At 41.8% G+C, this 18106-nt stretch overlaps 1 protein-coding gene across 4 annotated transcripts in view; it reads left to right on the top strand.

Annotated features, from left to right (window-relative positions):
- Positions 1 to 17644, top strand: part of zcchc10 (zinc finger, CCHC domain containing 10) — a 19710-nt gene extending 2066 nt beyond the window's left edge. Inside the window, exons 2-5 of one of the 4 annotated variants that reach the window (XR_008724277.1) lie at positions 4358 to 4519; positions 7247 to 7285; positions 12158 to 12468; positions 16952 to 17644. Coding sequence is in view for 1 of the 4 variants with exons in the window: in XM_055643326.1 (XP_055499301.1) it covers positions 4358 to 4519; positions 7247 to 7285; positions 12158 to 12410 (454 nt within the window). In the remaining 3 variants the exon portion in view is untranslated. Of the gene's footprint in view, positions 1 to 4357; positions 4520 to 7246; positions 7286 to 12157; positions 13841 to 16346; positions 16449 to 16897 lie in introns of those variants that run through there. The other 3 variants (XR_008724276.1, XR_008724278.1, XM_055643326.1) reach the window with 3 other exon arrangements.
- Positions 17645 to 18106: the final 462 nt, after the last annotated feature.

The following is an 18106-nucleotide window of genomic DNA, read 5'->3' as shown; positions in this document are numbered from 1 at the left end:
GACAATTTCTGCGGGTTTTAACGGGCCCGCTACGCTGGAAACAATGGTAAGTGCCTACCTGCAGTTCATCGCTTTTAATCCATTTGGAGTAGCCTAACAATAGTACGGGTCATGGGTCGTGACCCGACTGCCATGAAACCTCCCTATAGATAAGCCTCATTGTCTTGGTGTTCTGTGTTGATCGGGCATGTTGAGAACAGCATCTATAAAATCCAGTGCCTCCTTCAGTTTTACCTGTAATTGACAGATCTTAAGAACTGCCCACGTTAAATTTCATCAATTGTTTTGCTGCTCATATGTTCAAATCTGAATTATTTTTTTTATAATTTATCGTAGCAAATTTGACTAATTGGCAATGATTTTTGTCTTCCACCTTTGTGAAATAAGTTGGAATTGATAAGTCTCAAGATCCTCTTTGGATTTAACTAGGTACTTGCACCAGGTATATCTCCTCTAACAATTATATTTTGGTTTGTACTTTGTACGAGTAATGGGGCGACTATTGCATACCTTGGAATGCAAGCTAAGGATTTCACTATGACTTGTCACACGTGACAATAAAGTATTAATTCCACCTCTCGGCTGATAACTTTTCAATTCCAAGATTTTCCCTGGAAGTCTACAAGTTGATTATTGGTGAAATTCCTTTTTTGTTAAACTGGTATTGTGGCATTTCCATCCTCCATTTGGCTTTGTCATAGTTCATATGGAGTTGACATCCCTCAAAGAAATTCGGGAGATTGGTCAAGCAGGGCCTGCCACTAATGATGTGTATGAGTATTGTTGAGGTTTTTCCATTTATAATACATATAAATTGTATAAAAATCACAGATATTCATGTTTTGTTTGAAACAATGTTATTTCAGTAAAGATTTTGTACTTTAAATTACGTCTTTCTGGAGTGGCAAAGTTATCTAAATATAATTACAGAGAAAGGTTGAACAAGTTAGGTCTTTATTCTTTGGAGCACAGAAGGTTAAGGGGGGACTTGATAGAGGTCTTTAAAATGATGAGAGGGATAGACAGAGTTGACGTGGATAAGCTTTTCCCATTGAGAGTAGGGAAGAATCAAACAAGAGGACATCACTTGAGAATTAAGGGACAGACGTTTAGGGGTAACATGAGGGGGAACTTCTTTACTCAGAGAGTGGTAGCTGTGAGGAATGAGCTTCCAGTGGAAGTGGTGGGGGCAGGTTCGATTTTATCATTTAAAAATAAATTGGATAGTTATATGGATGGGAAAGGAATGGAGGGTTATGGTCTGAGTGCAGGTAGATGGGACTAGGGGAAAATAAGTGTTTGGCACGGACTTGTAGTGCCAAGATGGCCTGTTTCCTTGCTGTAATTGTTATATGGTTATAACTAATTTCAGCTCCAAGAAAGTTTCAGTCATCTGCGGACAGACGTTTTGTTTAATGTCGGAATATTCTTCACATTCCTCTACTCATTTTGCATTTGTAATTTAATGGGTGCCTGCAAAATATTCTTGGTGTAGACTTTGGTTCAGAAAATTGACTGTTCTACTTGGAAGTGCTCACATCTTTCTTTCCATTTGGTTGGAAATTGGGAACACGAAAGTGAGGGCAGAAGACACCAAGCTGATTATTGATATATGAACGACGCCACTTCTTGTGGTTTCTATCGAGTGCAAATTTCTGTGGCTTTCCCAGCCATTGATTTGTCTACTGTACCAGAGAGCATGTTCAAAGCACCTGCAGGTGGAATAATACATTTATAGTAACTTCCTTAATCTTGACTTAATCAGGTTTATTCAAATATTTGTTTCCTCATGTTCTAAATTTTTGAAATTTTAATGAACCAAAATAGAATGACAGTCTAGTTTCTGAATGACATTCAATCTCAATGATGGCTTTATCATCTAGAAATTCTGATGGTATAGTTAATTAAATCTCAAGGAATGTGTATGAAGGAACTGCCGATGCTGGTTTAAACTGAAATTAGACACAAAAAGCTGGTCAGGCAGCATCTCTGGAGAAAGGGAATAGGTGATGTTTTGGATCGAGACTCTTCTTCAGATATTCCTTTTCTCTAGAGATGTTGTCTGACCCACTGAGTTACTCCAGCTTTCTGTGTCTCTCTAAATCCCAAGGAAACTCCATGATGGAATCGGAGTTTTGCAATGGAAAGAAGCCTGTTTATATTGGGCTCTAATAATCTGGGGTCTGGATTCCTGGCCAAAATCTATATCTAGAAATCTTCTCTTGCCAAGCAAACTGCAAGCTTTGGTAGATTGTTCTATTGAAAATCTGGCTTTGAACTTCAAGTTCAGGTACAAGGATAAGGAGTAAGCCATTTAGAACGTAGACGAGGAAACACTTTTTCTCACAAAGAGTGGTGAGTCTGTGGAATTCTCTGCCTCAGATGGCGGTGGAGGCGGGTTCTCTGGATGCTTTCAAGAGAGAACTAGATAGGGCTCTTAAAAATAGCGGAGTTAGGGGATATGGGGAGAAGGCAGGAATGGGGTACTGATTGGGGATGATCAGCCATGATCACATTGAATGGCGGTGCTGGCTCGAAGGGCCGAATGGCCTACTCCTGTATCTATTGTCTATTCATGTTTGTATGCTAACATTTTTATTTGTAATTTATTTATTTCATCAAAAAAGTGGCCATTAAGGCCTATTTTGCATGTCATTGTGGATGGCATGTTCCTTTAAATTTTAGCCAGCCCGTTATAATGTGGGTGGGATTTTATGACGTGTCTTGCGGCGTGTTTATGCAGCTTAACTGCTTGCGTGTTAGTTTAGTTGAGGATTCGTTTAGGACAGGAGAGGGAGAAGGTTTATCCTTCGACCAGGTCAAGCATGTCAAGCAGGTCAAGCATGTCAAGCCATGTTAAGCATGTCTAGCCTCATGTGAAGAAGGAGACACGAGGAGTTTTCTAGTATCTGAAGCAATGCGTTGGAGTTCGAAGAAGATTGCTGGAACAAGTCGGAAAACCTTGGATGTATCTTACTTTTATATCTACAATAAAGAAAATATTCATTAAAAGGCTGTGTGCTGAAGCTTTATGAAAGTAGAAGCTCTGAAAGTCTCTGAGGCAGCTTGCATGCATACCGAAGATATTCCCCTTATCCCCTCTCGCCCAATTAGTGGCTAGGGAGTTAATTTCCTGAAAGATCTGAAAAATCTGCCGCTACAATTGGAAGGATACCCAGACTCAAACGATTTGACACAAGCAAAAATATGAGAAAGATGTGGGAGGCATTGCAGCTGCTGCCCCTGTACTATCTCCTGTTGAATATTGGAATAAATACAGGAACTCCATAGAATCAGTTATTGTCTTTCAAGGTGTTTTAGTATCAGGTCTGTAATCCCTCTGATTACAACAACAATTGAAGCAGTAGTGGGCTACATCAGACTTTAGTGTCTGCTTTTGCCTTTCAGTAAGATCATGGTTAGTGTCTCAGAGCCCCTTTATTGCAGCAAACTGATATCTCTTGATAATCAAAAACATTATCACTCTTTTTCTTCAATGTACTCAATGACTGTCTATCCAAAGACTTTCGAGAGTTCTAATGATTCATCGACCTCTAGGTGCAAATGTATCTTATCTTTTCTTGAATGGCTGCCTCTTATGTTGAGAATGCAACTACTGATATAGACATGGTAGCTGATGAGACTTCATCTCCACGTCTACACTGTCGATCTGTGTGAGTTTTGTATATTTCATTGAGATGACCACATCTTCATATCGACATGGGTACAGGTGCCTACTTGTCTCTTCCTATATGACAAACCCACCATTGCAGTAATCAGTCTGGTGGATCTTTACTAGATTCCATTTCCTTTCCTGGGAAGATCAGATCTGTACACTAAATTCCATGTGCTGGCTCACAATTGCCCTGTCAAATTGAATCATGGTAGCTCTACATTACAAATAAGCCAATGTATCCCTTGCCATCCAAACTTGTACCTGCAACCTATGCCTGAAATTTTGATATATATACAGCTTTAAAAAGACTGGGCTACAATTCACTATTTTTGTTGTTTTTATGTTCTTGGTTTCTTGGTCCTCCAAAATATTCCAAATGGAATTTAAACTGGAGGTGGTGGACGGAGGGCTTAAGCCAGAAAGGGTTATTGGGAAGAAAGAGCTACTTTAAATTTAGTTGCATCTGGTTGGGTAACTATAGTAGGGTGGAGATTATTCCATGCTTTAATTGTGCGGGGGAAGAACGAATTGATGTTACAGCTAACACTATCACTAAGCAAAGTATTATAAGTTTTCTGGTCAGGTTTATTTAACTGCCACAATTAGTTGCATAATGGCATGACAGAGCAAGCATTTTTTAACATGATTAAAATTTCCGCCTTGTGGTTTCTTCATTTTTAGGGAAGCCAATAAACAGCATGTTCGATGTCAAAAATGTTTAGAATATGGGCACTGGACCTACGAGTGTACTGGAAAACGGAAGTATCTACACAGACCATCGCGAACCGCGCAGTTAAAGAAGACTTTAAAAGACAAACAAAATAAACTAGCATTGCCAACAAGGTATGTTTCGATTCTAAACTATACTTCTGCAATAACCCGATGTTGTGCATTACACGGTTTCTCTAGTGTGGGATTTGATACCTTGAGGTACAAGCGGGGAAACTGCAGTTGAGTTCTTTAGTCTCAAAGTGAACAAGGAACCAAGTTTTGCTTTTCTGATCATAAAGCAACTACTGTCAGAAGCACCAAAGACCACCTGCAAAACAATGGGGCTCTACGTGTCTGCTTGCATGTAACACCTGCATTAGAAGTGTTACAGGTTCACAGAGTAAGAATCACCTTTACACAGTGAGAAGTGGAGTGGTGAAAGATTTTTTTTAAACGAACCTTGGCTGCCTCCAATTTGCATCATTACGCTCTCTTTGGCAACATCATTTGGGTATTTAAGCTGATTGCATGTGCCACATGTTGCCTCTTTATTATTGAAATGTGTGCTGCCTTTAAATTGTCAAGTTTGTTTGATTGATAATGCAGCAGTGCATGAGTGTCTAACTGAATATTGATAACACAAAAGTAATTGCTTTTGTTCTTTGTAACAAACCCCACCCCATTGCCTGATAAGTCTGAGAGACAAACCAGATTCTTTGTGCTTTGTAGTCTTTAATCTTGATGAATTTTGGACTACAGAACTTTAATTACCGCTTCGTGCCCTCTGCAATATAACTACCTTTTTGTCTCCTTTTCAACTCTACCCTTTATCACTTACTCCAACCTCTAGGCCAATCAACTACCCCAGTAACCTGTATCCTACGATAATTTGCCAGGCTTTGTCCCATCCTACTCCTCCTGCAGATTTGTTCCCACACCCCTACTCCAAATCTGTCTGAAGAAGAGTCCCAACTAGACATGGTATCTGTGCATTCCCTCTGCAGATGCTACTTGGAGTTCATCCAGCTCAAGATTCCAGTTGCTTGTGTCTCTGTCTGAATAGATATTAAGGTGTAGTGTATATAATGGTAACTGTGTACTGAAAACCTGTGCTTGTTTTTATCTACATGTTACTGCCACAATATCTTGTATAAGGGGTAGGTTTCTGCATTTAATTTTTTAAAGATATATGGGGCGAGTGCAGCACTGTAGAACTACGGTACATTACTTGCCGTGCAGTTGATGAATGGCAGTGCAGCTTCAAAGTTTCAGATGGCCTACTCCTTTTCCTTGATCTCACCTGACCCTCTCCATCCCATTTATACTTGCCCTATTTCCCTTTAGGCCTCAAAATTATCTCGGCTGGTTATTTCTCCGTGACTTCAAACTGTGGAATTTTCTTCCTTAACCTACTATTGGGCACATATGAAATCCTTTAAAAACCTACCATTTCAACCACCAGATCTACTATATCTGGATGTTTGATAATACTTAGTGGTGTGTTGTCTTTTATAAAGGTGCTGTACAAATTAAATTTATAGTTAATAGACACAAAATGCTGGAGTAACTCAGCGGGACAGGCAGCATCTCTGGAGAGAAGGAATGGGTGACGTTTCGGGTCGAGACCCTTCTTAAGACTAAGCCTCTTTCAATGCATAGTTATACATACCATTTTCTAAAACAATTGAAATCTAATATTACCTGGCCATTTCTGTTTTTTAAACTCCATCCACGTACAGAAATCATGATCGGGAATGATTAGACTAGGTGCTTCCAAAAAAAACCCCATGAAATTCTAACTTGGTGAATTAACCACCTGGGAAAAAATAAGCCGGTGTAGTGTGTTGATGTAGATGTAGCGATTCAAGAAGGCAGCTCACCAACACGTTCTCAAGAGCAACTGGGGATGGTGAGCAATTAAATGCTGGCTCCGATATAAATATGTTTTGGTCTTGTTTTAAATTGGGTTGGATTAATGAATAGCCCTGTGCCTCCAATTCAACATGGGGTTCTTGTCAAGAGGCACTTATTAAATCTTCAGTATATATGACATTATTAATGCAGTGTTGCAATATTCTGGCCTTGCTTCATTTTGCACTTTACTACACTTCAGTATTAATGGGTCCAGGGAGGATATATGGATAGTGCAGAGGAGTAGACAATAGACAATAGGTGCAGGAGTAGGCCATTCGGCCCTTCGAGCCAGCACCGCCATTCAATGTGATCATGGCTGATCATCCCCAATCAGTACCACGTTCCTGCCTTCTCCCCATATCCCCAGATTCCACTATTTTAAGAGCCCTATCTAGCTCTCTCTTGAAAACATCCAGAGAACCTGCCTCCACCGCCCTCTGAGGCAGAGAATTCCACAGACTCGCCACTCTCTGTCAGTAAAAAGTGTTTCCTCGTCTCCGTTCTAAATGGCTTACTCCTTATTCTTAAACTTTGGCCCTGGTTCTGGACTCCCCCAACATCGGGAACATGTACTGAATGCTCTGAACTCAAGAATGCTTAATTCAGCTCTGTTTTCATCCTCGTGGACTCTCTGTGAAAGGCTATTTTAAGTTTGCTTATATCGGCACTCAAAAAGACTACATCCTCAATTATTTTATTTACTCTAAGTAAACTGGATGGAAGTAACTTTCATGAATGTAGTTTGGAAGAGGTTATGGAATTTGCCAAAATATATAAGGTTGTCTAGTCTCTGTTTGGTATTTGGGATTATCACATTGCAAATTTGTTTTGCACCTTGCAGCATACAAAAGATAGTAATATTTATATAATTGCCTAAGATTTTTAATGTTCAATATTAAAAAATAAACATTCAACCAATAAGCTAATAATTTTAAATTCCGACAGCGGACAAGGAAATACGGAAAAGAAGATAAAGAAGAAAAGGTAAGCTTCAAAGGGCTATACATTTATTATATAAATCTCCCCACTCCTGCAATACATAATGATTCTATTAAGATTCCAGTACCACAGAGTACAGCACTTCCCAGAACACCCTTAGCCTTGTGTAATGTGAACATTTGGTTTCCTCCCACCGCCATGATATCATGTGATAGAAGGAGAATTAGGCCATTTGGCCCATCAAGTCTACTCCGCTATTCAATCATTGTTTCTTCTGCTGCCGTATGTCTTTTAGACCTGCAGCTCTGTTGAGGTGAGCCAGGGCAATGTGCCATCGTCCAGGTCAATCAGACCTCATTCACCATTCTGAGTTACTCCAGCACATTCTTTTCTGTAAACCAGCATCTGCAATACCTTGTGCCAGAATGATTTTTTTTAACATGCTTTGAATTTTTTTTTTTAAATATGTGTTTCAAAGATCCCACAAGTGGGATTTAGTATAAAAACATGAGGACAACGTGTTTAATGATAGAGGTTAGACAAGGCTTTGCTGTTCATGAGTCAGTTTTGCAATCTGTGAACTGGCTTTGGAATTTCCTCCAGGTAAGTGTGGCCAGGGGGAAATATCACATAGATTGAATGTTGTGAGCCATTGAGTTAAATGCTGGAGTAACTCAGCGGGACAGGCAGCATCTCTGGAGAGAAGGATTGGGTGACGATTCGGGTCCAGACCCTTCTTCAGACTGATGTCAGGGGAGTTAGTGTTAAATGCTGGTATCTGTATTGGCTGTGAGCTACATGTACATTAAATTGACATCACATCTGAGGAGTTAAGAGAAGCAAGAGTTGTATATGTCCTTCATTGATCTTTGAAATAATGGAATATGCAGTGTGCTGCTGAAGCAGTAGTGTTTTCCTGTAACTAGCAATGAATTGATCCACTTCAAGGAGTGTGGGAAGCGGGGTCCCAGTGAGTTTAAAGGGGGTGCATGAAATCGAGCCCAGGTCTAATCTATCCAGAATGTTTAAAATATTATCATGCTACTGGAACTGTACTATAACAGGGCTGCCAACTCTCACGCATTTGATGAAATTCTTACGCTCGCACGGTGATGACAGAAGTTCTCATGCTCAAAAAAATATTTTATATATATGTCTGAGTTTGGCCCTTCTTCAGACTCAAGCATTTCTCCAGCATTTTTGTCTACCGCTCTATAGATGCTGCATCGCCCGCATTCACATTCCCATGCAGATGATGTGATGGGTGAGACACGGCGGTGGTCCCAGCACTAACCCACCCTCACCCCTCCCACCGAGGCACCGCTGACACCTCCCACCCTCACCTGCGGCGGCTCTGTGTCCGATGGCTGCTATGTCCACACCCCATGGAGTTTTAAACCCCGGCCCGGAGCCAGGAGCGGACCGAGTGAGTGGGGGCATCGGTGCCAGCTCCGGAGCCGCGGTGATGAATCTCGGGCTAAGGCTCCGCTCCAATACCCGACCCTGGGGTCACTGTCCCTCACCTCCCCTGGTCCCCCGGGTCACTGTCCCTCGCTTCCCCCGGACCCCCTGAGTCACTGACCCTCACCTCCCCCGGACCCCAGCCGGACACAGAGCACCTGGGCCGGCCTGCATTCCCGGGGAGGGGGGGAGAGAGGGAGATGCTCCCCAGACATCACCAAGTCTCCGCTCACTCTGGGTGTTGTCGCCACTTCACTGACCCACACTCTCACACACAACCTAACACACATCCTTACATACACACGGGCACACACAAGGTTTGAAGGGATTTGGGCCAAATGCAGATAAATGTGACTAGTTTAGATGGGGCATCTTGATTTCCATGGACAAGTTGGGATGAAGGGCCTGTTTCCATGCTGTAAGACTATGACACACTGTAGAAAGGGTGCAATTGTTCTGGAGAGGATCCAGGGGCGATTTATGAAGATGTTGGCAGGGCTGGAATTTTTTTTTCACTTTGAAGAAAGATTTGATATCTGGGATTGTATTCTCTGCAGCAAGGAGGTAAAGAAAAGACTTGGTTGAGGTGAATAATATTATGAGAATAGGACCTGTTTCGTTTAACAAGGAGTGTAAGAAGGAACTGCAGATGCTGGTTTAAACTGAAGATAGACACTAAATGCTGGAACAGGACAGGCAGGCATCTCTGAAGAGAAAGAGTAGGTGATGTTTCGGGTCGAGACCTTCAGACTGACGAGGTTGAAAACCAGCCATAAAACACAATGACTGGAGATGTGTGTTATCCAACTAAGGGCAGAAATCAGAATCATGTGTTCATCTTTATTGACTTGACACCATAATAAATATATTACTGAAAAAATAATTTGATGGGGTGGCACGGTGGCGCAGCGCTAGAGTTGCTGCCTTGCAGCACCACAGACCCAGATTTGATCCTGACTACGGGTGCTGTCTGTACAGTATTTGTACATTCTCCTTATGATCACATGGTTTTCTCTGGATATTCCGGTTTCTCTCACATCTGAAAGAAGTTCAGGTTTGTCAGTTAATGGCTGCTGTAAATTGCCCCTGGTATGTAGGATACAACTGGTGTATGGTAGATTGCTGGTCGGTGTGGACTTGGTGGGCTGAAGGGCCTGTTTCCATGTATATGTTTTACATATCTTAATTTCATTGAACCATACACGGTTGAATATGTGGCATTATTTTCATCTTGTTTCTATAGTTAAAGGGTAAGGTTGATTGATTTATTTGTGCAGAACAGTGATGGAAGTCTGACTCCTCTTGCATTGTTTGTATGTTTTTGTTTCTCTCAATATATGCATAACAGCATGAATTATAATCTGATTTCCATACATCAATTTACTAAGGTCATTCCTGTGCTGCACCTGTTGATCACAGCCTGGCTCTACTGTGGAATGTAATTAGGAATGTAATTTAGCCTAACCTTATTCATACCTAATCCAATTTGAAGCATAAATGTTGCATTCAAGTGTAAGTTAAAAGACTCGTTACAGTATGCACCAGATTGCACAATTTCAAGCTGAAAAACACAAAAGCTCCCTACAGTGGGAGGAGGGACACCCCCCCTCCCACACCCCCCCCCCCCCTCCCCCCCCCCCCCACACCCCCCCCCCCCCCCCCCCCCCCTCCCTCGGTCACTACGCGACCTCGCAATTTCTCACTCTCAACTCTCACCCAATGTTGGCAGCCCTAGCTGTAAACAGATTGAAAGGGCCTTAATTATTTAAATTTAATTATTACACAGTAAAGATGGCGAGACAAATTATACATCGTAGCAGCAGATGGAAGATCCTCTTTGCCAGTATAATCTAGGCCAAACATGTCTGCAGTTAGACTTTGTTTCTTGGTCAATGGTTTCTTGGTCAGGTGTACTAGGTACAGTGAAATATTTTTTTTGCATGCAGATCAGCAAGACTATCCCTGTACATAAACACGATTGCCCCGGTCAGTACAGAATGTACAGAACAGCCCACCAAATCCATATGCAAGAGGTGGCATTGTGGTGCCATTTTTCAGTCCCAGCTGCAGCTGCCCACAAAGGCACGTTGCAGACATCCCCTCCTCCATTCTGGAGAGGAGCTTTTGGTTTAGAGTCATTAATTGGAGATGGCAACAGACACTCCAGCACATGGGAGAGGGAAGAGTTCCCTGAATGCTTTGTACAAAGGGGTAATTTTAAGATGAGGCCTTCTCCTCTCATCCATGTTCCTGGTTTGGGTTGTGATTGGAAATGAATACAGAATCCCCAGCCATTGCAAGTGTCTGAGGCTCTTCGCACTTGAGGGATGTGGGGCTAGTACAGCAAAGTGGGTATCGCGGTAAAAGACCAATAATGATTTTGTTAAATTGTGGATAGACACAAAATGCTGGACAGGCAGCATTTCTGGAGAGAAGGAATGGGTGACATTTTAAAAATTGGATATGATTTTATAATAAGAATAACCATTTAAGAGACTTTTGGATATGCAAGGAATGGAGGGATATGGATTATTAGCAGACAGATAAGAGTTTGTCCTGGCACTATGTTCAGCACAGACATTGTGGGCCAAGAGGCCTGTTCTTGTGTTTAGTTTCATTTATTATTGTCACATGTACTGGGTTACGGTGAAAAGCTTTTTGTTGCATGCTGGCCAGTCGAAGGAAATATACGTGATTCATTATCGGCGGTCACTCGAAACGAGTATGACTGCCCTCTCATGGAGGACGCCTGCGCATGACTTTGTTTAACGTGGGGAGACTGGTGCACAGACAGCCACCACACGGTCCTTGACAAGTCTGGGTCAGGATCCAGTGGCATGGAGTCCAAGACGTCCGGAGACCCTTTTCTGCTGCAGCCTTCATCCGCCTTCCCAGCCGTTGTGACGTTAGCTCCACTAAGGTCAGCCATCGTCCTCCGCCTGTTCCACCGTTGAGGTCTTGGTTGGATTGCTCCTTGTCAGAGACCTCCCCCTTGACCTTACCGCCATGGGTGGCCCTACCAGGAGCATAGCTCCAGACGGCATCGCTCTAAGGATCTCAGGTCCACACAAGTTTCTCCGCCACGACACGGTGACAATCCATAGAGAAGAAATTACATGATTACAATCAAGCTGTCCACAGTGTACAGATAAAGAGTGTTCTATGCTCTACGATATATGCGGGCAGCACAGTGATGCCTGAGCTCGGGTGCTGCTTGTGTGGAGTTTGCACTCTCGCTGTGAATGTGTGGGTTTTTTCCGGGTAGTTTCCTCTTGCATCCAAAAGATGTATCGGTTGATAGGTTAATTATAAATTGCTTACGTTGTGTAAGGAGTGGATGGGGAAAGTGGGATAACACAGAACTGGGGTGACAGGGCGATCAATGGTTGGCATGCACACAGTGGGAATCTTTCAATCAATCAATTCAATGTCTGTTGTATTCACTTTCATTGCAAGGTCCCAGAGCATCAGCAGCAGCAGCAGCAGTACTTCAACCGACTCTTCATCAGACAGTGAAACATCATCCAACTCCTCGACATCAGGAAGCAGCAGCAGCGACGAAGACAGTTCGTCAACCGACAGCTCCTCGTCTTCCTCAACTTCTTCATCAAGTGAAACTTCATCTTCGGATTCCGACTCTGACTCTAGTTCCAGCAGCAGTATGAGCAGCTCGGATGAGGAACCACCAAAAAAGAGGCAGAAATCGTGACTGTACTCTCTCGATCTCGATCTAAGCTGGTCTGCAAGCATCCCTTCAGTTTGATACAGTATCTTTTTAAGGTAACTAATTAAAAAAGAAACTAGCTCCTTATAAGAAGAATCCGCATAGACAAATTATGAATCAAATGTGAAGTGTATGCCTAATGTTTGTGACCTTCAAATGTGCCTGTCTGCAAATTTAATCTTTGGTCCATTTCTTTTACAGTGAATATTGTCCTTTTTTAAAATGTAGTGCACAGTAATTTTTCGTTAGGCAGATTCTTATGTTAATGGGTCAGCATGCAAATGTTTAAGCAGTCACGGTACTCCAACAATGGGGAAATGCACATTTGGTAAAACTGAAAATGTCCCAGTAAATGCCGGGGATACCTGACTCAAAATATCTCTGTTGTGAAGAAGCCATCTATTTAGCCTCATTTTTCCCCACCTCTCAAATGTTCCATTTCTTCCCCCCCAAATATCAGGATTATTTATCCTCACCTATTCATGCAGCTATAGCCTGCAGATTCACTGCCATTTGTTAGCATATTCTATATAGCAATGAGCCTGTGTGTATATTTTTACAAAAAAAAAAAGTCAACCTCCTCTTTATTCTTTTGGAGGATCTTAAATGTGTGCTATCTGGTTACTACTTTGTCAAATCGTGAAATATCTTATCAAAACTCTTCAGATATTGTAGATGTGTTCCCAAACTTGTCCACTTACACCAAGAAGGCTATCAATATTTCATTGTTGTAATGCATACTATTGTTAAATTCATTTTTATAAACTCCAAATTAAGTCTAGCTCCATTATTCCTATCCAAATGTGATTATCTCTCTTTTTTAAAAGCTAGACAAAAATGCTGGAGAAACTCAGCGGGTGAGGCAGCATCTGTGGACCGAAGGAATCAATGACGTTTCAGATCAAGACCCTGAATCGAAACGTCGCCTATTCCTTCGCTCCATAGATGCTGCCTCACCCGCTGAGTTTTTCCAGCATTTTTGCCTACCTGCGATTTTTTTTTTTTTCCAGCATCTGCAGTTCTTTCTTAAACATCTCCCTTTTTTTAAACGCGATTTGTATGCCTCTGTTTGTTTTAAGGAGAAAGCACATCTAATTAAATAGAGGTGCATTTGTTTAGTCAACAAAATTGCTGTGATTTTGAACTTTAAAATTGTGATTTTGAATTTAACTGGGAACTTTACTGTTCGTTAATTAGTTATTGAGATGGTAAAGGAACAGAAATGTATTTGTTTTGAATGAACTGAGCATCTGTGGGACGTTGAGAAATGTAACTGAGGAAAGCTGCATACATCGTTGACTATCGTTACTGGCTATCTGCAATTATATTGACTACCATTTTACTGTTCTTTGATTCTACGTTTCTTTAAGTTGATTTTTTTTTCGAGAAATAAACGTTGTCATGTTTGATAGTTATAGACATGGTACTCCTTGAATCAGAATCCGAATAGTACTTTATTAGCCAAGTATGTTTTGCAACATACGAGGAATTATTGAATGCATGTGTGCTACTTTTGAATGGCATATACCTATAAAGGTGCCATATATTGTTGTCTCTGACATTTATTGCTGGCATTCTGTCGACAGCACACCTGCGTCAGAGATCGGTAACTCTAATAATCCCATTCTAGAACAAAAACTCCCGTACATGGAGCTCCATTTCCACTGTGTAATTGAAATGAAAATTTTTGAATCCAAATGTAGAAGTAAAAACAAAGAATTATTGTGGGGGGTTATTTCCTCCAAGATCGCTTACTTCACAGTTATCTGGAACTCTAAGCGGGCATATTTCAACAAAGAACCATAAATAATGACTTGGGATTGATATGTGGTACTATCTTTCATATTATGCAGTGCTGCAGCATCTTCATGACTCCCCCACAGACGAGCACCAGGCCTTAATCTCAAACACCATGACTGATTTCATCACTTCCGGCTCTCTGCCCTCTAAAGCCTCCAACCTTATTGTTCCCCAGCCCCACACAGCCCGATTTTATCTTCTCCCCAAAATCCACAAACAGAACTGTCCTGGCAGACCCATCGTTTCTGCTTGTTCGTGTCCCTCTGAATTAATTTCCACATACCTCGACTCCATCCTACCTTCCCCACCCCCCCCCCCCCCCCCCCCCCCCCCCCCCCCCCCCCCCCAATCCCTCCCTACCTATATCCAAGACGCCTCACTCGCTCTTTGTCTCCTCAATGACTTCTGTTTTCCAGGCCATGGACTATGGTCCAGTCACTCTACACCTCCATCCCCCTCCAGAAAGGTCTTAAAGCCCTCCGTTTCTTCCTTGACCTTCGACTCCTCCCACTTTCTCCAAATCCAAGGTGGGCCCTAGGTATGCCTGGCACTTTGTAAGGTACGTCGAACAATCACTGTTCCAGGTGAACACTGGCCCTATCCCCAAACTCTACCTCCGCTACATTGACGACTGCATCGGTGCTACCTCCTGCACCCATGCAGAACTCACTAACTTCATCAACTTCACCAATTTCCATCCTGCACTCAAATTCACATGAACCATCTCCGACATCTACTGTTTCTAGATCTCACCGTCTCCATCACAGGAAACAGACTATTGACCGACATATACTACAAACCTACTGACTTCCATAACTATCTAGACTAAACCAAATTTCCTTTGAACTTCATTTGAGATTCAAGTGACAATAAACGGTATTGTATTGTTGTACACTTCTTCCCACTCTGCTTCCTGTAAAGACTCCATCCCCTACTCGCAATTCCTCCGTCTGCGCCGCATCTGCACCCAGGATGAGGTTTTCCATACCAGGGCATCGGAGATGTCCTCATTCTTTAGGAAATGGGGGTTCCCCTCGTCCATTATAGATGAGGCTCTCACTAGGGTTTCCTTGATATCCCGCAGCTCCGCTCTTGCTCCCCCTCCCCCCATTTGTAACAAGGACCGAGTCCCCCTTGTCCTCGTCTTCCACCCCATACAGCATATAATCCTCCAACATTTTCGCCACCTCCACTACTGGCCACATCTCCACCACTTTCTGCTTTCCGATGAGACGGTTCCTTCTGCAACTCCCTGGGTAACTCGTCCCTTCCCACCCAAACCACCCCCTCCCCAGGTACTTTCCCCGGCAACCCGCAGGAGATGCAACATCTGTCCCTTTACCTCCCCCCTCGATTCCATACAAGGTCCCAAACAGTCTTTCCAGGAGGCAGAGGTTTACTTGCACCTCCTCCAACCTCGTCCACTGCATCCTCTGTTCCAGGTGTCAACCTCTGTACATCGGTGAGACCAAGCGCAGGCTCGGCGATCGTTTCGCTGAACACCTCCGCTCGGTCCGTCTTAACCTACCTGAGCTCCCGGTTGCTTCAACTCCCCCCTCCCATTCCCAATCTGACCTTTCTGTCCTGGACAATCACAAATTGGGTTTTTTTCTGCACACCATGAAGCTGTGATTCGGCCATTCTTACTCGAAACCGAAACAAAAAAAGTAAGCTTTTCAACTTATTTATTAATAGGAGGTTACGCTTGCAGTTCTGTGTGTTTTGTAGTTTATATCCACATAACAGGGGCAACATGATTTCCACTTTCAGGGTGGCACAGCGGTAGAGTTGCTGCCACACAGCGCCAGATTCCCAGGTTAAAGGTGCTGTCTGGACAGAGTTTGTACACTCTCATTGTGATCGCATGGGTTTTCTCCGGGTGCTCCGGTTTCCTCCCACACTCCAAAGACGTACAGGTTTGTAGGTTAATTGGTTTCAGTAGAATTATACATTGTCCCTTGTGTCTAAGGTAATGCTAGTGTGAAAGGGGTGATCGCTGGTCGATGCAGACTCTATGTGGGCCGAAGGTCCTGTTTCCACGCTGTATGTCTAAAATCTAAATTATAGTAATCCTAGCTTCCATTCTCTTTCATCTACCTTCCTACCTCCATTATTTTTCAGACTGACATTTTTCTCCAACATTGAAGTACTCCAACTTACTTTGGAATTGACTACAACAAACCACCAGTTTAAAGAAAAAACAGGATGCACATGAGCTGGGCACCCCCCCCCCCCCACATAATTTTTGAAGAAGGGTCTTGACTTGAAACTTCACCTATTCCTTCGCTCCATAGATGCTGCCTCATCTGCTGAGTTTCTCCAGCGTATGAGTGCATTATACAGCTTTTGTAAAATGCCCAAATATTGTTTTGTCACATTTGGATCAGTCTATATTGCCATATTTCAAATGCTACTCGATGCTTCAAGGAGTATCTTCATCAGAATCTTTCTTTCCTTCCTCATTTGCTATTCTTTTGTATTAATGCTTTTATTAGCAATGTTATAATATGAATAATCTACATTGGTTTGACATATCATATACTTAAACTGTCACTTGTTATTTCATAGCAAATGTACAATATTAGAGGATTTTTGTCTGTTGTCTGTACTGGTAATTGTTGTATGCCAATATATCCCAGTTTGCTTTTGTTAACTTCAGCATTGTTTTAAAGGGTCTCCTGAGAGGAGACATCGTGGACGAGGTACAGTTCCTTAGCTTCAACCAGATTTTGGGAAACTTGCCAAATTTGACATTGTCCTGTGAGCCAGAAATGTTAGTTTTCGCAGGACCCTGAATCTGTTCTAGTTGGAATGCTGGATAATAATCTTCAAACATTATCAACTTATCAGAAGAAATTGTATGAGATGAATGTAACTTGCTTGTCTTGGTTCAACACCATTACAGCTATCTGTGTATATTAAAGCAGATATCAACGGCTAATCTTTAATTTTAGATGTCACAAGCCTTTATAAAAAATGTCATGTCATATCTTGATTTGTTCATCTTTGGATCATCAGCTTGGTAAATGTACTTCGCAATACTTTTAAGCTATTAGAACAGTGTGGCTGTTTTAAAAGTTTCATTTTATCTAAAGAAGATTTTTCACAAATGTATAAACTTAAAAAAAAAAGTGTTGCCAGTATTTTAATATAATGTGGGTTAAACATTTTAAAAGCCAATTGTTACTTCAGTGTGTATAAATTAAAATTTATGCTCTCTTCTCGTTTTAAATAAAGATAAGACTGTAAATGTGAATATTGACAGCATTACTTTTTAAAGCAATATTGAACTATTAAATCCACACTTGGCAGTTTCTCAACAAAAGCTCCATATCCTAATTTGTAATTGATTATAGAGTTCTCTCCTGTGGGAATAATTAATTGTTATTCAGGGCAGGAATTAAAAAGATCTTGTGCAGTGAATGTAGTTTGTTATTTCAGTTAAGATGTCTTAAGTACTATTTGAATCATTAAGTCTTTTCACTTGGTATATGGAGTACAAATAACCAGAATCCTGGTAAACCTTGCATTCCACAAGAGGTGTCTGTGAGCTAAAATAGATTATCTATCAGTAAACCTTTCAATTTGAGTTCTTAAACCAAAGGAAACATTATAAGTCTGAAGAAGGGTATCGACCCAAAACATCATTATCCATGTTCTCCAGAGATGCTGCTAACCCTCTGACTTTTTCCAGCACGTTTATTTATAAACCAGCGTCTGCAGCTCCTTGTCAAAATGTCTACGTCAAATGTTTAAAGTGTTTGTCTATATATTTAAATTTATCATCAATTGTGAAAAAGATCGTGGATCCATCTTCCTTATCTCTGTATGTTCTACATTTTCCTTTATCACCGTCCCCATTGACTTGTTTTCACACCCTG

Source organism: Leucoraja erinacea, chromosome 11 (genome assembly GCF_028641065.1).
Source record: "Leucoraja erinacea ecotype New England chromosome 11, Leri_hhj_1, whole genome shotgun sequence".
NCBI classification, from domain to species: Eukaryota; Metazoa; Chordata; class Chondrichthyes; order Rajiformes; family Rajidae; genus Leucoraja; species Leucoraja erinaceus.
The sequence above is the reverse complement of the archived record's forward strand: the minus strand, read 5'-3'. Positions and strand labels throughout refer to the sequence as shown.